Source organism: Fistularia commersonii, chromosome 5, assembly GCF_037954325.1.
Source record: "Fistularia commersonii isolate RoL2024-O1a breed Wild chromosome 5, RoL_Fcom_v1.0, whole genome shotgun sequence".
NCBI lineage: Eukaryota > Metazoa > Chordata > Actinopteri > Syngnathiformes > Fistulariidae > Fistularia > Fistularia commersonii.
In genome coordinates, this window is record NC_141288.1 from 20,866,488 (window position 1) to 20,887,389 (window position 20,902).

General features: G+C 47.4%; 1 protein-coding gene across 1 annotated transcript in view; it reads right to left on the reverse strand.

The window, feature by feature from the left end:
- plxna4 (plexin A4) overlaps nucleotides 1-20,902 on the reverse strand; it is a 238,610-nt gene that overhangs the window by 93,758 nt on the left and 123,950 nt on the right. Inside the window, exons 4-5 of the mRNA XM_086147306.1 lie at nucleotides 16,148-16,276; nucleotides 3,530-3,630 (exon numbers count right to left, since the gene is read on the reverse strand). Of these exons, the coding sequence (XP_086003432.1) occupies nucleotides 3,530-3,630; nucleotides 16,148-16,276 (230 nt within the window). The remainder of the gene's footprint in view (nucleotides 1-3,529; nucleotides 3,631-16,147; nucleotides 16,277-20,902) is intronic.

The window sequence follows — 20,902 nt, forward strand, 5'->3', positions numbered from 1 at the left end:
CACACAACACCAACTCCAGAAGCTCCACACCTCCAGGAACCTTCACCGTCAGACAGACTGAGGCGCCGTCATGTTTGGATTCCTCCTCACAGCCAGAAGGTCCCTGCTTGGATTCCCACTGGGGGTCTCAATGTAGCGTCTCCACGTTCTCCCCGTGTCTGGTTGGGGTTCCTTAGGGTTCTCCAGGTTCCTCCTCCACGGCCCAAGACATGATGGAGCTTCACTGGAGACCCGGGCACGTGAATGAGTGAAGGTATGGTTGTATGCGTAAGGTATGATGGCATCTCTTTTTAATCAACTGGAAACAACCAGTTCTTCAATGTGTGTGTGTGTGTGTGTGTGTGTGTGTGTGTGTGTGTGTGTTTGAAATCCTGAAACATCCTCTTCATCTTCACACCTAGAATTATGAGTGTCTCTGCTCCGGTTTTGAAAAAAAAAAATCTACAAACCGAAAGTGCTCCTGAAAGAAAAGATGATTTATTTTACATGTAACACAAAAAAACGTATTCTCACACACATGATGATGTTCGTCCTCAGATGTTTATTGGAAAAGTGTGTTAAACATGTTATTGTGGCGCCATTTTTCAAGAGATTGATCATGTGATTGATTACCTCCTTGATATTATAAGATAAATAGTGATGATATGTTAAATGTTAAAATGTTGAAATGTTAAAATGATATCCTATAGCCAACAAGAGATGCCCAAAAAAATAAAAAATAGAGGTAATCAATCACATGATCATCCTCCACAATAACATGCTTGATTACACGCATCTCTGGTGAACATCTGAGGACCAGCTTATGTTTGGGCTGATTGTCATTTTAACATTATAACATTATCTACTCTAATTTTTTTCACTGGGTCGGCTCACAAAAATGTTAAAATGTTATCAACAACAGTGATCCCTCGCTATAACGCGCTTTACTTTTCACGGTTTCGCTACTTCACGGATTTGCATGGTGCATTGTGTTCTGCATTCTGATTGGCTAAAAAGTCACTCCGCTTCTCCTCTACCTGTGCGTCAATAACGTCGCAGTTTAATTTGTACATGTACGTAAAACAGCTTGGCAAATTTACATGACGTACGTGCAAATTCTCTCGCAATTTGGAGTTTCTCTAAAACCCATAATGTTGACAAAACGCTCTGGACTGACAAAGGCAGCGGAAGATGCTATCTATGGCAGATAAAGTTAAACTTCTGGACATGCTAAGGGAAGCTAAAAGTAGGTTGGCATTACGGAATGAATTAATCTTCCGTTCGTTCCATAAAGAAGGAAGAAAAAAACATAAGGACGACAGCAGGAATGTATAATAGAGTATTTAATTAAAATACTAAAAATAAAAAAAATAAAGGTTTCTACTTCATGGATTTTGCCTATCAAGGGTTCTTTTTGGAACGTAGCCCCCGTGATAAACAAGGGTTTACTGTATCCAACAAGAGGCAAACACACACAAAAGGAGGGAATCAATCACGTGATCATTGTCTTTTAAAACGATGTTTAACAAACATCTCAAATAAGCATCTGAGGAAAAGCCTATGTTTTACTCAAAACATCACCATGCGTGCCAGAACAAGTTTTTTGAGTTATAAAATAAATCATCTTTTCTTTTCGGAGCACTTTTGCTGTGCGTTTTTTTTTTTTTTTTTTTTTTGGCGTATTATTTCAAAAACTCTTCTCGATTGATGTTTTTTCATCCACCCTCCGTCCCTCACCGGGCAGCAGATGTTTTCTTTTCCAGCTCTGCGTATCAGGAAAACACACCATCTAGACATTTTTTAATCTTTTTTTTTTTTTTAGTCACTGAAGGACGAGAGGAAGTCACACAGCGACGCTCCACTAGCAACATATTGGATGTTAGCGGACACACACACGCACACACACACACACACACACTGGTTCAGCCTCCCTCTGCGGTCCTGTGACGGTCAAACATCTCGACAGAGCTGACTGACTAGTCTTGTTTGGTTATTTTGGCTGGCAGGGTGAGTCCAGGTGAGCGCGCTCTGTCAGGGTAAGTGTGACAGGCCAATCTGTGGTGACCCATTTGCTCTGACTGGGATGATGTCCTGGCTGTTAACGGGTTTACACACACACACACGGGCGTGAACACACACAGATTGCGATGGAAATAGGCTTTAAAAGGCGTTTTGTGTAAAGTTAGTTCCTCCCGCTCATCAACGGGGGGCGATAGGAAGCGAACAGACCGTCTTATCTGACAGACACTTCCCGAAAATCTAGCGGAAAGAAGGAGCTGGGATAGTAATAACTCAAAAAGGAAAATTGCAGTCTTAATTTAACCTAATTTCTTCGGGAGGCGGACACAAAACCTCCCACCGAGATGGACGAGTTCCGCCCGATATCGCGCGATGTCGGACTGCATTCCTTTGACACAGTTTAGCATCTTGAGCTAGCAAGTGGACGCCTGTTCAACCTCTTACAAAAGCATACAAGTCCTTCAGTCTGCAAGATGTGAGGGTACCTGCCCATGTCATACATCCTATCTTGTAGTTATGAGGACGATTTCCAACCGGGGTCTTCTGCCAACCCCATAAATTGGTAGTTTCTCCTACAGTCCCTCGTGTTAGCAAACAGGACATCGGCGGACATCTTAACTCTCAACTATTTCTTCCCGGACGACGCAGCCATATTTCCCTTGGTCTGATTCTTGTCACTCCTGCATCACCCCGATGTTCCTTAGTCTCACGGTCACACTGCTTCCATGCCCTCGCCGTGTCCTCTCGGTAGCAGCTGGGTTGAAAGTGCTAAATGTGCTCAGTCTCAGTCACGCACACACACACACACACACACACACAGACAGTCTACCCAAGGGCTTGCACCAACACAAGAAACCAATTTTCAATTTACCGTGGAGTGGGAAATATCCCTGCCCCCAGCAAGCACTATCTCCCACTGCCATCTTGGGGGGACAGGAGTTTGACAGCTGTGAAATGTGTAAATTTGTGTGTGTGTGTGTGTGTGCACGTACAAGTGTGTGTGTGTGTGACAGGCAGAATGGGGAACAGACATCCAAGCGAAGTCAAGAAAAAGACCTTCAATGAAAAACAGCTTCTCAAGGCGGGGGGCATGTGGATTGTTGCTAATGAGAAAACGTCTGAGGTCTCAGGGAAAAAGTTTGTGACAATTAAACTCCTGCTAGCGCTCTGTGAAGGTTGCCGTGGAGTCTGGCAGCCCCCGCGGTCTCACCGGGGTCTGGTTTCAGGGCTCGGAAAAAAACACGGCCCGTTAGGTTTTGGTAACGGATCCTCGGGGGAGGTCGGCGCAGGACCGAGCCGGAGGACGGCAATCTGAGATCCGATGCGGGTTAAACGAAGAATCCCAGCTCGCTCTGAGGTACTGGAGTTCGGAGAACCCGGCGAACCCTCCAGTTTGCTCCCGAGAAGGAAGAGTTTAACTTGATTTACTCGCATGTCACAATATCGAAGTACCTCGCCTTCCGGGGAGCCAAAACAAAATGCACATGTATGATTTTGGAGGTGTTTGATTCTGTCTACAAGCTGTACTCACATGTTATGCAGGACACACCAGCCGCAGTGAGGATCTCCGGATCCAAGGCATTCGCTGCATGTGGAGTACTGACCGCAGGCCTCCACCGGCACCCTGGAAAGCTGTGGAGAAAAGACGAAAACACGTTACAATCGCAGTTTTACAGAGCATTTATCTGACAAGAGATTAAGAGGAGGCCCTGCAAAGGTACGCGCCGCACAATTTAGGCATTTCGGCGAGCCGTCATAACTGGGTATCTTATGAGGTCGGTATCTTCTTCCTCTTCCGATCGTCCGATCGTTTCCGAACTTTAACCCGAACAGCTGCGCCGGTCGCCGGTCGCCGGTCGCCGGTCGCGTTTCGAGCTCCTTCTCGGAAGATGAGTTTCAGCGAGCGGGACGGAATAATATCCGAGGCGAGAACGCCGAGCCCTTTTTGACGGCTCGCGCTCGTGACAGGACTCATCTCGGCGGAGGTGATCCGACCGGACGTTTTCATCTTCGCCGCCGCCTCCATATGGCACGTTTAGCCACGCGGGACGCTCGTCCATCGCCCGTGATATATAGCGCTGCCGATTCCAACTGGCGTTGACTGGCGCTGACTGGCACCGGCCTTGAGTGACCAAGTGCAAGGGGCAAAGTCGAGGTAGAACTCGGCCGTCCTCCCCGCCGCCCTCCGCGGTCGCCATGGTAACAGCCCGCAATAATAGGCGCCGCTGGCACTTTTGATTAATGAGCAGTCATTGGCGGATAACCGCTGTCACTCACGCTGCTGACGGGTGACAGCTGAGGAGGGCTGATGGAATCATCAGGCTACGTCCGATTCCGGGGTTGAGACGAAGCCTAAACGCCGAGCGCCGTTGCAGGAAACCGTTGCGCCGCCGGGAACGAGTCGGCCGCGGCGAAGGGACGCCGGCGAGCGTTTCCGAAATCCAACACAGAACGTTTGTTGTCCAAAGCGAACCTCGCCGTCGGACTCATTAATCAAATGTGTCTCGCGGACAGTCGGCTGAATCAGCCCTCTGTCCTCCCGCCGCCGAGGAGGGAAAAAAGCGGTCGACGGGTTCGTGGAGCTCATTCATCAACCTTGTTGGAGCACCTGGACTTTGTGGGCGTCTTTCAGACTTTGCTTCTGATGTAAATGACCATGTGGAGTCAAAGGTACAGGATGCTAAAAACACCTGAAGCTGTTTGTAATTCATTCAAAATCATTTTCACCGAAGCCACATCAGCCCTCAAAGGTCCGCATGTAACGGTAGCAGTATAAATGTAACTAAATGTAATGTGAAATAAATGTAACGTCTCCTGAATGTTAAATATCTTTGAATTCAAGACTTATTTAAAGCCAAAATGTTACATATGCATTTGCATAGATGTACAAAAATATGTTTCCTAGTTACAACATGAATCCTTTTATATTGTCAGGTTAAGAAACTCACATCAATCCATCAATCAATGATCAAACTTTCCACGTGAATTAAGAAAAATGTCATTTTATATCAATATCAATTTGTTGAAGACAAAGACATGAAGATGTTGAGGTTCTGTTTGGGAGCGACCAGGATGGAGAGGATCAGGAAGGAGTCCATCAGAGGGACAACACATGGTAGATGTTTTGAAGAGAAGGTCTGAGATGGTTGGGTCATGGACAGAAGAGGGAGAGTGGAGATATTGGTGGACGGATGCTAGAATTGGAGGTCTGGAGGAAGACCAAAGAGAAGCTTTATGGACGTAGTGGGAGAGGATATGAAGGTAGTTGGTGTGAAAGAGGAGGATCCAGAGAATAGGGTTGGATGGAGAAAGTTGATTTGCTGAGGAGACCCTGAAGGGGAAAGACCAAAAAAAGAAGAAGAAGAAGAAGAAGACGATATCAATGTGTTGTTCTTCTGGAAGGCTAACTGTAGCATACTTAGCTCCGTGTTCGGACGTAGATCTCGCTCTTTGACAATCGACGCTGCCTCATAACACAAAAGACACACCGCTTTTTCTCCTTGAAGCACAAACACGTGTTGGCCTTCACATCTTTCCTGAACCTTCCATCTGCTGCAACTTTTCTCTTCCTGGACATTTAGGAGACACTGCGATCTAATGGCGGGCAACACGATCGGAACAAATTGTGGACAACAAAGTTCATGCTCAATACAAACGTTGCCTTATTTATTTGAGGACAATCAGATCTTCTAAGACCTTCTTGCAGGCCTCATTAAATGAGGTGTCGGCCACATTTGGAGTTGAACACGTGTGACTTAGGTGATCCAGTGGTTCCAGTGGTGCAGAAGTTAGAGCTTCCAGTTCACTGCAAGAAGGTCCCTGGTTGGATTCCTTCCTGTGTGGAGTCTCCATGTTCTCCTGTATCTGCGTGGGGTTCCTCACCGGAAACCCAGAGTTGTCCAGATGTGTGAATGAGAGGGTGGATGTCGGATGCAGGACGCATCCAATGAGGTGGCCACATTTGAGTTTCACACGTGAGCTTTATGCACTCTTGGTGATGGGGGTTCTCATCGGGCGAGAGGAGGATCCAGGTTCCACCCTGGACCAGAGACACAACACCTCACCCTCTCATTCACACCTCATCTACAGACAAACATCCAGACCTTCTCGCTGTGAGTCAGAAGCTCCACCGCTGCACCACCGCATCGCTAAGACCAGGGGTCGGCAACCACCGGCTCTTCCATCTTCAGGAGCAGAAGTCCCATAAACCAGGTAAAATTAATATTTATGAAGATATTTTGCAAATATTTATTTTTTATTGTTTACTGACACAGTGATTTTTTCCCCGATTTATTTCTAAAATTAAGGTCAAGGATCCGCTACACGCTCTGAAAGCCCAAAGCTCAAAATGAGTTTTTTACATAAATAAAATTTAATTTTCTCTGTAATTCTTTGTGAATTTCAGGAGCAACACACTACACACTTATTTATACAAAGTGCAAAGGTAATAAAAAGCAATATATACAGTGGTACCTTTTTTTTTTATTTTAGACGTCAAAAAGTAATTGCGGCTCCCAGTGTTTTCTTTCCCGAGGAAACCGGGTCCAGATGGCTCTTTGGGTGTTACGGGATGCCGACCCCTGGTTTAGATCAGTGATTATCCTAAGAAAAGTGAAAATCAGATAAGACGGTTCCCATCGATGCTCTGTCCTCGTCGTCATATTGACGACGGAACCGTGGCTTCACAGAAGGCTGATATGAAGGTGGTAAATAATGTCACGGCTCCGGTGCTCGACCTCTGCACGCTCCGCTCGTCCTTCAAAACCCAAGGCGTAGCCGATGCAAACACACGTGTGCATCCCGCTGAGCGATCAGCCAACGCGCTGCTAATTAAATCAGCCGATGCAGGAAACGGCGGGCTAACGCGGGCTAACGCGGGCTAGCGTGGGCTAGCACGGGCTAGCGCGGGCTAGCGCTGCAAAAATGGCCGCCGGACAGCCATCTCCCTCAAAGCGAGCCACGATAAACATTTACACGTGCTTTGCTGCAGAAGTCAAATTCCAATATGCGGAAACTACACACACACACGCACACACACATGCATGTCGACAGCAGATGTACACACTGTCACTGATGTCACACACAGTGACACGATAACACACACTACACCGCTACATCACTCCCCCGTGTACTCTACATTTATGCCGCTCCGTTGTATCTCTTTGAGCGCTATAAATGGCACACACACACACACACACACACACACACACACACATGCAGAGACATCCATGCGCGCACGTCTCACATTCAGATGAATGAACTCCAAAGGGGGGGTGTATTTCCTTGTCAAAGTCAAGAGGACTCATGCATGATATTACAGATTAAAAATAATGGGACACACACTTTTGTGTGTTAAGTGCACGTGTGGTTTGAAGCGTATGTGTGTGTGTGTGTGTGTGTGTGTGTGTGTGTGTAGGGGTGGGAAATCAGCTGGTGTGTTTCACCCTCCCCACTGCATGGAGGCACATTTGCATGAGGCAGATAAAGGGAATGAGTTTGAGATGGAATCAGTGTGTGTGTGTGTGTGTGTGTGTGTGTGTGATTCAAGCTCAACGCTGATCTCACATTATAGATTCCCTCCCTGTTCCGTCGCTCTCCGCCGAGCGTGATCCTCTCGAGATACCGTATCGCCGCTCCACGGCCGGCAAACCATCACCCGCCCTGGTGGAGGTTTGCGGCGGCGGCGGCCTTCTGTGGTTGCCGTGACGACATGTTTGCGTTTCACGCAATCCGCCACGCCGCGCCACCACGGCGACCGCTCCGTTCTGCAGGGATCCCCCGCAAAAAGGTGAGTGCCCAGACAGAACTGTTGCAAACAACAGCGGCGTATCGCAGTGTTTTTATAATTTAACACTCCAATACGCCGACACACACACACACACACACACACACACATACACACACAGGGGTACAAAAAGACACGCTTAAATTCACCCTCATAGAATAGAAGAGACAATCTGATGGCTATCACGGCCTTAGATGTCTGCGCCTTGGGAAATGGTTTCCAGATAAAACACACACACACACACACACGTTCCAGTGCCTGCTTCCTGATATCACCGCCCCCCCCCCCCCCGTTCCTGCCCCTGGTTCTCCAGGGTTCCACTGAGGTGTTGGAGATCATATGTATTCATCATCGTCTCCGAGGCTCCGTTTTTATTCCCACTTTTATCGGCAAATGAAAAAAAAAAAGAAATGTCAGGATTTGGAGGCTAAACGACTGAAAGGCTTCTTTTCTCCCTCATCTTGATATCACATTCATTTCATGCTATCTTCTGGGGTATCGGCGGGGGTAAACACACATCCGGGGCGCGAGGCATTGATAATTCCCCCCCCCCCGGTTTCAGATGAGCAAATGACAGCCATTACATCGTGCACTCTCCCTTCTTACACAATGGGGCGAGATGAGGCTTCTGAAAATAATTGTGCTTTTAAATAAAAAAAAAAAAAAAAAAAAAAAAAATCCTGGGGGGGCAAGATCACAGAAGTACTTGATGCTTTAATGTGTGTGTGTGTGTGTGTGTGTGTGTGTGTGTGCAAGCATTTGATCATTTGCTGGTTGTGTGTACAGTGTTCATAGTGTTAGTGGAAGTGAATCTGCGGCAGACGGGCGTCAAAACGAGGGGAAAGAGCGAGAAGGTCTCATCTCCAGTCATTAATGAACCCCCTGGAGATCTTCATCACGTCCTTCTCGACGGCGAGGCCTCGGAGACGACCCGCACAGGTGGATTGATCATTGATCGCTTTTTTAAAAATCAACTCATCCCGGCTCCTCCCTGTATCTCCTCTCCTGGTCCTGTTCTTGCAGCTCCGCTCGGAAGGACACTAGTTCTGAGCTTCTCCCATGTTCTGCGTGGCCTCCACCAGCCTCCTCCTTCAGGGGAACCATTTAGTTTTGGGTTCCACGGGCAGTGAAGGACCGAGGCGTGGGGCATCTTCAGCTCCTCACTCCAAAACAAACCCCCAAAGAAGAAGAAGAAGAAGAAGAAGAAGAAGATGACATGGACAGCGTTGAGGTGGACGTTCCACACGTTCATGGAATAATTACCATGGACAACCAGATGGGTTGAAGTTTTTAATCTTCTCCCTGCGCTGCTTCTCCACGTGAAACCATGAGCTGTCTCCGGACAAAATGTAGACATTCCTCTGCGAGCCCTGGAAACCCCTCTGAGGGGCAGCAGGACAGAAGAACATGGACCTCCCTGGCACTCCATTCCTCACTGCTTCTGTCCATTTTGTCTAAGAAAACATCTGAGCAGAGATCAGGGCAGGTTTTAAAAACGTTGCTCCACCAGAAGTATCTGGTAGTGGGCGTCACTTAGGAGATCCACGAATCATCTACGTCACATGGTTCGGCCTCAGCGAAGAAGCTAAGTTCTGGTTCCAGGAGCTGCGGTCTGTCGTTCTGGTTCTGCTGCCGTCCAAGAAACATCCTTGTTCCTGTGACGGTTCCGGGAACCACAAAAAGTTCCTAGAAGCTTGTTGTTCTGCTGTGGGCTGAGATGTTCGGAACTTTGAGATTTCACCGACGCCACAGAATACCGGGTCAAACAAATGACGCCACTCCCGGTGTGTAAAAGGGAAGCGGCGCGATGCACAACACGTGATGTTCTTGTCTCCACGAACGAATTTCTTCATGTTTCTTTCTTGAACCGCCATTTATTTCCGAGATGAGCGCCTCATTATTCAGTCGCTCGGAGACGGTCGTGCTACAACCAAGTCAGGACTGAGATCAGAATGCAAAACGACCCGGGCGGGTTGGACGACCCTGCTGAAGGTCCTAGAAGTTCCAAAAGAAGGGTTTTGTTTCATTCACGATGGTAACGATGTTGGCAAATATATTTGACGACGCGACGAAAGTCTGGTTCTTAATGGCGTGGAAGAAGCTGCCTGGGGTTGAGACATGTCTTGGTGAAAAAAGTGTTCTGAGGTGAAACCAGACATTTAGAAATCTGTCCTGCAAATGAACCAAAAAAAAAAAAAAAGTGGTATGACATCCCAGAACCCAGCGCCCGAGGCAAAACAGATAGTTTGCATTTACTCTGAAGACCTCAATGTAAAAATGCAAATATCCACGGTCATGAAGCGCCGTGGCGTTCCAGGCAGCCTCTGGGACGTGATTGGCTGAGGGGCCGGGTATGTAGATGAGGCAGGGACTGTGGGATGTAGACCGAGGGGCTGCTGTTGCTGTTAAAACAAGGTTTGCTACGTGTTGGCCGTTGTTCAGAGTTCAGTGTGAAAGCCGTGGCTGAAGTTCAGGAGAAGGGCCTTCGGACGCTGTCCTGTGTCCAAAATAAAACTCTGATGGGCAACCCCTCTGCCTCGCCATTGCTGAAGGCCCAACGCCCAAAGCTTGCTACCACAGAAAGGAGAGCTTGTGCTAGCATGCCTGTGGAGGTTCTCAGTCCTCCAGGTCATGGTGAATTCTTGTTGAGAGCTGAAGATGCCTCCGGGATGAGGGCTGAAACATCTTCAAGTGAAGAAATTCAAATCCAGTTGCCACGACAAGAAGATTTTCACAAGCATTGCATCACCATGGGTGAACACTTTAGCCTCACAGCAAGTAGGTTGCCTGTGTGTCCTGTGTGGAGTCTCAATGTTCTCCTGGTTCTTCAGTTTGCCTCCACAGTCCAAAAACATGATCGGAGACCCCAAATTGTCCAGGTGTGTGAGTGAAAGAGTGAATGGTGAAAGCGAGGATCGGCTCCAGTGGCCCCTGAAAGCATGGATGAGTTTGTTTGTCCATGGAGAGCCCCTGTACCCCTGGAGCTGCACTGCTTGTGGACCCTGAGACACCCTTGACTTTGAGCCAGTCCAGAAGCCTCCCGTGTGCGTCTAATACACCTTTTACAACCTTCCACCCCCTAAAGGTTGCAAAAGCTGCCGGCTCAATACTTGTATGTCCGTTGGGCGCTTAGGAGGCCTGTTTCTCAGAATCACCTTTGCTACTAACAACCCCAGGAAAGAATAACATACAAGTATGGCCCCACCTCCACGCAAACGGTAGGTCCTCTAAGCCCGCCGTCCAAAATTCAGAGTGTCTTCTCCTCTCCATCGCTGAACATCCATTAATTATCCTTCTAACTTGTCATTTGCCGGCGTCTCCTGTCACCCCTCGACTCCTCCGGCTGGATGGAGGGGAGATTGACACGGCAGGCAAATGAAGCGAGGGACACATCGACAATCACCGCCTCGTCAGGGCCGACGGGCCGTTCACCCCGTCAGCCAGCGGCCGACGGGTATTATATCATAAAGTCAGTTACCAGAGCGATCCGGCGGCTGCAAAGTGCAGGATTGTTTTCATTTGACGTTCTGAAGAGGTCAAATGAGAATGCCATCCGTTTATTCGACAGCGTCGTCCACGCCTGAGAAATGACCTGCATCCAATCCATCACATCCGCTGCGTGAGGACACCGGGTTCAGTGTTTATGGCTACGCTCTGACTGTCCTCCATAAGCTATGCTAATAAATTCTCAACTCCAGACTTTGGTAACAGTCTAGAAGAACAGCAGCTGATGGAAGCTGAGCTCCTCAACGTGCCCTGAAGACTCCCAGCAGGGTTTCTGTCTGAGGAGAGAAACCTCCCTTCTGCTTGACGGACACAACGTGGCTAGCGTTAGCCGTTGTTACTGCTAAGTGAGTGTAATCCTGTGATATAATCATTTATTCCTTCATTTTTTATCTCAGCAGGCATCGGACGAGAGGCCAGGTCCACCCTGGTCCATCACCTCCATCAGAGACGTTTTGTTCACACCTTGTACAGCTTTACATTCCTGCTCAACCGTTATCAACACACTATTACAACAATATTCATTAAACCAAATCACTAAAGCCGTATTAAGTGCATTAAGAACGCGTCAGCAGAGCGATGTGTCTTCAACCAATACAACATTATGTTCTCAGGCATCTCAGGATGGAGATGTTTAGATAAAAGAGCTTCAGAAACCGTGAGACTTGACTTCATTAGAGGGACTCATGTTAAGAACAGGATTGTAGACAAATGGATAACAACTCCGTGGATGATAAACACAAAAACAGGATGGTACCGAGGCGTCTTTAGATAGAGGAGTTGTGTGTGTGTGTGTGTGTGTGTGTGTGTGTGTGTGTGTGTGTGTTTGTGTTTGTGTGTGTGTGTGTGTGTGTGTGTGTGTTGTGAACATGAGCTGCTGCTCTGAATCAGAATCAGAAAGAGGAAAACTCAATTTGTCCCCGAAGGCCAATTGAGGGGCACATGGGTCAGCGGCATCAAAATGTTGTGTTTCAAAAATAACATAACAAAAATTATTATTATATTATTATTATAATATAATATAATATCATATAATATAATATAATATAATATGTGTATATATATATATATACTCACACATTATATTGTGTTATCAAAAATAACATAACAAAAATTAAAAAAGAGAACAATGTATATATACATATATATAGTAAAAGAGATAACTATATATATATATATATATACACACACACATACTATATTATACTATATTATATATATATCAGACTTTTTTATTCAGGGAATCTTCAAATCTTTGTAGTTAAGACCTTAAAACAGTTAAGACAATTTATATTTCATTGTATTTCTTATTCTTCCTCCTTCCTACTATCATCTATTACTGTTATGTTATTACTGTTATGTTTCTGCTTGAAACTCTGGCACAACAATTTCCTTCGGGACAAATAAAGTTGTTCTCATTCTCTCTCTCATTCTCATTCTCATATATACATTATTCTCCTTTTTAATTTTTTTTTTTTTAGAATAACAGCAGCTGATGGAAGCTGCGCACCTCAACGTGCCCTGCAGACTCCCAGCAGGGTTGATATATATATACATATATATATATCTATATATAGATATATATATAAATTACTGTCCAATATTGAGGAACCAAAGAGACGTCGGGAGTTAGATAACGACAGGCTGATCTGCAGGAGCTGCGTCCTGGAAGAAGACCATCGCAACTGTCAACCACCAATGAGAAGAAAACAACTACAAGCGCACATTTCATTCTTTGTATTCTAAAACCACCGGGTGAGGGAAACAGAGCCAGTCTGACTCGTAAGCCGACACACTTAGTTGCTTGTCGGGAGCAGAAGATCGGACCCAGAGCTCTGCGTACTTTATTTAACTGCTGAATTAAATACTGACCGAAAATACTGCTTACGAAGGAACATGTAGGACCAACCCACATATGTGTCGAGGTGGAACGGGACAGGATCCGACATCTTCCGGAAGCTTACAACCGTACAATCAAGTATTAGCATGTCTGGATCTCCATGAACCTCCTGCATGTGTTTGGACTGCGGGAGGAACCGGAGAACCCTGAGGAACCCCGACATGGAGGCTCGGCGCAGGAAGGCCCCGCCGGCGGGAATCCGAGCGAGTGAACTTTTGTTTTGAGCCACCTTGAAAGGAAGAAGTAAAAAGCAAACATTTCGACAGCGAGCTAAGAAACGCCACCCGGCTTTGATATAAATAGATTATTTTTCTTCTGCAGGATTGTAAAAATATCACTGGGTCTCCTTCCAGCGCCTCGCAGCCGCCGAGCAAACTGTTGACGGGAAGCGTTGCCACTCCTCCACTCATGCAGCTGAATTATTTATACCCCGCGTCGCAAATGCAGATCTGTAAGTGTGAATTATTTAAAGTGTGTACTATAGTGGGGTTATATCGTTCAGAGGCGCTTCCCCCCGCGGTCCGAGTCCCCCGGGGAAACTCCAACAAGCCAATTTGTGGAAGTGTCGTGTTTTTGCATCTTATCAAAGACGTTAAATATCAGCGCCCTTTTAATTCCTAACAGCTGGAAACTTTCTTACCGCATCCGGCGCCGCCGATGTGTGTGTGTGTGTGTGTGTGTGTTTGGATGTGCATGTTGTGCCGCGTCCCAGTTCTAGCTGCGGGCCGCCGCCGCCGCCGTCGTCGTCTAACAAGCCAATCGAGCGACGGCGTCGCCGCCTGACACGTTTGTGAGGAGCGTCTGCTTTGCAGGAAGTGGGGCAGACGAGGTTCCTCACACACTCGGGGTTCACTCGCGGTACATTTGAAGCTTTTCTGTTTGTCCCTCTTCATGTCTTCCACTACGTTTCTGGATCTTCTCTACCCTCACACACACACACACACACACACACAGATATTCTTCAGGCTGTGGCTTTTCATGGGTCAGCTTGTCCACCGCACTTTTCCTCCGCATGTGTGTGTGTGTGTGTGTGGGATTATTTTTAAAACCTCCACTCTCTTTTAACTTCCATCATGTTTTAATTTTGCAGCTGCTACGGAGGTTATGGGATGTGGTTTGCATGCTCAGCTCTGCTCCCGATCTCCATGTTCTCCCCCTGGGGTTCCTCAGGGTTCTCCAGGTTCCTCTGAGCCCCTGCATTGTCCTGGTGCGTGAATGAGAAGGTGGATGTTTGGATGTGTGTGTGTGTGTGTGTCCCTGTGATCCAGTGTGAACCCGCCGTCACCCCTAGCAACCGCTTACCCTGACTGCAGGGTAAGCGGTAAAGATAATGAATGAATGGATGAATAATCCAGTAAACAAAATGTGTGAGAGCTAAACACATCACACACGGCTGTACAACCTCAGAGGCGGCGTTACGTAAACAAGTGAATTATCTGTGTCAGGGTAAAGTGTTTTTGTGTGTGTGTGTGTGCTGCATTTATGAGTGTATTTATGTGCGTCGTGTAATTCTGTGTGTGTGTTGTTCATTAACTGCTCCCTTTATTAATGTCTATTACAATTCCCACAAGTAGCTCAGCAACATTTAGTGGAGGTCAGCGCAGTAACTAGGCTAATAAACTGCCTAATATACTAATTACAAGGACCCCCCCCCCCCCCCACGTGCACAAACACACACACACAGACACACACACACACACACACACACACACACACACACACACACACTCCCTTCAAGTATAACTGGATGGCAAAACTTGTTTGTTTTTCTTTAATTATTGTTGTACTCGCCAAATCTATGCTAATTGGAGCGCAATTAAAATGCTAACGTCGTACTGCTTGCAGTCCCCGGTGAGCCGTCGTGTCTGCTGGGCGACACGGGGAGAAATCCACCCAACCCCCAAAAACAAGGACACGTAAATAATCATTTCATGTCCGACCGTGTCTCTCCTTTTACCTTTTCTTCGTTTATTCATCGGCAAAAACGATAGCATGTTTGTGATTGTGTATCTTCTGACGTTAGCCGGCGCTTTAAAACGCCCGCATGAGTAAACTCTGGGTGTCGTGGCGACGGGAGGCAATCCTCTGGAAGGTTGCCGTGGTAACAGCGATGGGCATCTCTAATTGTGACTGAAAGGATATCGAGAGGAAGGGAGGTGAAAATACAACGAGAGTTTTGGAAATTTGCTTTTCCGTTACATAAGTTTTCAAGCCGATTCCAATTCACCCGTCCGTCCATGCGTTCATGACTGCAGGATAACCGACCAGTGCATCAACGCCGGGTTTTACCGTTCACGGCTAACAGATACACCCGCTAGCCAGAGAAGCATCTGGACCAACGTCCCCTGCAGAACATCAGTCTAACTATATTTTTCCCAAAGATGCAACACAAAGGCCTTCGAAGCGGCTCGGAAATGAAGGCTTTGAGCCGCCACGTCTGCAGACGCCCGTTCATTCAACATATAAATACAGAGGATTTGTTTTGTTTTTTTTAAACCAGCCCGGTTACGTCTTTGACTCCAATGGCGTTAACTATTAGCAATTTTCCTCTTTTTTTGGAGCCGTCAAATCCAACCATCATATGTGTGTGTGTGTGTGTGTGTGTGTGTGTGTTTGCACGCATACACTCTATTTTAGCTAAGTTTAGCCTCTAATAGAGGCGTCACAATTTCTCAGTGTCTGCGCCCATTACATAGAGTGCTGCTATATCACTCTACATTCCATGTCATGAGGTGGTTAAATGTTCACACACACACACACACACACACACACTTACGCTTTCAAGCAACACACCAGCTCCACTCTCTGCCCCTATGTAAGGATCTGACTGAGCATCCGATCATTCTTTGTCCTCCAGCCGAGCCGTAAAGAAGGTTATTTCACTGGCCGACGCCGGGAGATGATGAATGTTGGCGGCGGCGAGCGGGCGGCGGGCCAGAGGGGCTTCTGGTGCGACTGACCTGGGCGGCGGACATGACGTAGAGGTAGTGGTGATCGGAGGAGAAGGCCATGTCTCTGAGGATGGGTCCGCTCTCCACTGCCTGGACCGTCTCGTACTGCAGAGCGCGGGAGGAGCCGTCCACTCGGATCTGGAGAGGAACGAAGACGCACGGTGAATACTTCGGGGTTTAATGCAGCACGTACACAGCGACATAAACAAAATAACGATTTCTTTATGAAGCCTGTCCTTCAGACAATGATGGAGAAGATCATCTTCCTGAGAACCTCTAATAAAATACAGGGTTGCAGGTTCATGACGGGAAGACAACTTTATTTTAAACATTATCTGCAGGGTGAGAGTGAATCCAGCGTGAAGTAAAGTTTTAAAACTACTGGTTTTCAGGTCATCCATTCATCCATTCATTCATTCATTATCTGTAGGACATATCCTTCATTCAGGGTTGTAGGGGGGACTGGACCCAACCTCAGCTTCTATTGGGCAAGAGGCAGGGGTCAAATATAGACATACACAAATACAGACACCATTCACCCTTTCACAGATCCTATAGAGACGTACAACTATTGCCCCTCTCACACTTCAGTTAAAGACATACAACTATTGCCCCTCTCACACTTCACTTAAAGACATACAACTACTGCCCCTCACACACTTCACATAGGCATACAACTACTGCCCCTCTCCTACGGCACTTAGAGCCATACAACTATTGCCCCTCTCACACTTCACTTAAAGACATACAACTACTGCCCCTCACACACTTCACATAGGCATACAACTACTGCCCCTCTCCTACGGCACTTAGAGCCATACAACTATTGCCCCTCTCACACGTCACCTAAAGACATACAACTATTGTTGTACACATGCCTGCATGTGTTTAGACTGTGGGAGGAACCTGGAGAACTCTAAGGAACCCCACTCAGACACAGGAGAACACAAAGACTCCGCAGAGAAAGTCCCACTACAGCCTTGGACCTTCTGGCTGTGAGGCTGAAGCTCTAATCGCTGCACCGCTAAGTCTTGGGTTGTAACCTGGAATCTAGAAACAGCTGAATACCACATCCGTCAACACTCAATTAGTGATGCAGACAGTGAGCAGGTTCTAGATCTACAGATCAACCGTGTAATATTCCTTCATTCACCTCATTAAAAGAGCCAAGAATCCGTTTTAACACGTTCAGCGACTACATCCGTTCAGAAGTCGGTGGGTGATGGAGATGAAACTGATTGGAAATACATGTCAGACACCCGAGGGAGTGACAGACGGCGCTGACATTGTCAGGGAGGAACACGCCGCCAAAGATAAACGGCGTCTAAGACAACAAGAGGTGTAATCAGGTGTGAAGGTGCCATTAAAAGGGATACATTTCAACATCGTTATGACCAGAACTGCCTTGCGGTTGCCGGAGGACGTTCCCGCGCGTCGTGCCTTTTCATGGTGAGCTCCAGAAGCTCATTTTTCTTGATTACGGTCCCAGACATTCAAAGGTGATTATGGTAATCAGGCATCTGGTGTGAAAGGTGTGGTCCTCCAGCCCCCCAGGTGTGTTTGCTCAGCAGAAAGTACTTTGGATTGGCCGCGTTCGCATACGGCGATGCTGCCCGGACATCTGCTTCCAGTCGCACAGCCTCAGACACAAGAGCGCCGGCATCTCCCAATTCTGGTCCGGTGGCTCGGATTTCCCTGGACACTTCCCCGACCACGCCACTTTCAAGGGAACCGAGGCCGACGCACTAACACTCACACGAGTTCGACGTCGACCTCATGCGTTTGCGATGACTCTGCGGTTCTTTGCGGCCCGCGGTGCTAAAGGGTTCACAGGTAGGCATAAAATGGGAGCTAATTGGACGGGAGGCAGATGGCGGAGCAGACAGGTGAGTCTCTTCACGATTAATTAGAAAACGCTGACGACAACATGCTCTCCTCGTCTACATTAATCCTAGAATGGCTTTTTCTCCTGACCTTCGTACATCTGCAGCCCGTGAGTTCAAGATGTCTCCTTTAGTTATGATGTAAATTTGCACAATTACATATGGTCATTTATTTATGCAGCAATATCTATTCCTTTATTTTAAACATTTTGATGATGCGGTTCTGTTGGCTTCATTAGGACACGATATCCGCCGCTCACCGGGATGAGGATCGGCACGTCCAAATTCAAGACCAGGTTGCTCACAACTGGAAACAGGTGGTTCAAGTATCTCGGGGTCTAGTTCATGAGATAGGGAAGGATGAAGCTGGAGATCGTCGGGCAGATCGGTTCGCCAAAAGGCAAAGCTCTCAATGTACCGGTGGATCTACGTTCCGACCCTCACCGACCGAAAGAGCAAGATCGCGGATACGAGCGGCTAAAATGAGTTTCCTCCGCAGGGATGGACTCTCCTTTAGAGGTAGGGTGAGAAGTTGGGTCGTCCAGGAGAAGCTCGGAGTAGAGCCGGCGCTCCTCTGCATGGACAGGATGCCTCCTGGACCAGGATATTGTGGGCATGTCCATCTCAGAGGAGGCCAAGGGGAACCCAGGATCCGCTGGAGCACCTTGGGTTCCCCCCTGAGGAGCTGGACCATGTGGTGGGCCAGAGTTCTCTTGGCCTCTCTCTCGCTTTCATACGGACATACAGCTACTGACCCTCTCATTCACGCGTCATATAGAAACATACAACCTTTCCGTCACCTGTTCACAAAGAGACCTACAGTTGGACCTCCTGCATGTTTGGGAGAACATGGAGACTCCAGGCCAAAAGACCCCCTGTGGGAATCCAACCGGGGGCCTTTTTGCAGAGAAGAACTAGCCACTGCATCGCCTCATAACAATAAAATTGTTTTGAATTTAGTTTTCCCACTCTCTTCCATTCAGCTGACAAATTGTGTCACTTGAAAGGACTAATCAAAACTTCCAAAACAGCCGGCTCGGAAATGTTTCCTCACTATTATTACTATTAACGTCTCCCACTGAAGAATTCAAATCACAAGAAAGTCAACATTTGTGAACTGTTAAATCAAACCAATATTGTGACACTTTCGACGCCGAGCCGACGCGTTTTGATTCCGACTTGTTAAGAAGCCGCAAATCCCACCTTCATTGTCACCGACGGTAATTATTAATATATCCTACAGTGATTTTTTTTCTCTTTTTCATCAGCCTAAAGCCATTAAGGCAGTCGCTGTGGTCGCAGCCAATATTATCTGATTCCTTTTCAACAGCAATGAAGGGGATTAGCTGCTCTATGCTAAATGGATTACAATGCTAATCTCTGCTATCACATTAGCACCACACAATAGACATCCGCTGCCAGACAGACTTCATTCCGCCTCCGAGTGGTGGGAAGGTGAGAGATGCACTGGGCTGACACACACACACACACACACACACACACACACACACACACACACACACACACACACACACACACACACACACACGCACATTCAGATAAGTATATTCATGCAAACACACACTTGGAAGAAGTATTTCCCTTTCCTTTTTCCTTATGCACACACACACACACACATGCACTGGCACAAATACAAAAACACGCGCACATTCAGATACGTATATTCACGCAAACACACACTAGGAATTTTTTCCCTGATCACACACATACAGTACCGACACACACACACACACACGCAAAGACACACACCACAAGGACTTTCTCAAAAACACATATTAAAACACATGTGCGCTCGTCTTCCCCTTCCTTATTCCTCATGTGGGCATGCTCACACTCACACACACACACACACACACACACACACACACACACACACACACACACACACACACACACACAGGTAGGCACACACACACAGGCACACACATTCATTCAAAAAAGTATTTTCACACAAACACACATTCCTTTTTCCCTCCCTCCCTTCATCTCTCTCTCTCTCTCTCTCTCACACACACACACACACGTACACACACACACACACACACACACATACATTACCCACGGCCATACTCAACGGTGTCCCCCTAGTGGCCGAGGTGAGTAACTGCAGCTAAAGCTCTTGCAGGAGGTGAATTTGCAGCAGAACTTCGACTCTCTGTGACCTTCAAATCCCATCAGGACCTGGAACGTCTCTCCAGACCTTCTGAGATGTTTGAGGCTCCGCCTGCGAGGCGTCCAGCGTTTCATCGCTCACACACGCTGACACATCCAAATCACACACACACCCCTGAAAGCTATATTTCTGTCACGATTCCCTCCCTCTCAGCCGGCAGGAGGTGTGATGGAGCGAGGGAGGACATTCCGGTGTGGAACTGTGGAGGTCTTCTCCACTCTGGTCCACGGCGTGGCAACGTGCACCACAAAGTCACGTGCACACGGACACACCTCCTTCGAAGGTCCTCATATGGAGGGAATATCAACAGAATTCAGGAGGAGAAAGATCTGCAGGTGTGACGTTCCCCTTGGATGACTAGTGTGTGTTTGCGTGGCTCTATTTTTGGCTCTAACACACACACACACACACACACACACACACACACACACACACACACACACACACACACACACACACACACACGCTGTGTCAACTACGCTGCTAGATGAAGCTGCTGACTCAGTATCACCCTGGCATGGGCGCTGCCGAACAACTGAACAGTGAGGCTACATGGAGTGGAGATGGAAAAGGTGGAGGACTTTGAGAACCTTCCAGAGCAACGGAGAGGGTGGAGAAGAGTTGGAGGAACAAGCAGGTTTGAACCACTGGAGAAAAGTGCCGGGGGCTGAAAGATTGAAAGCAAAG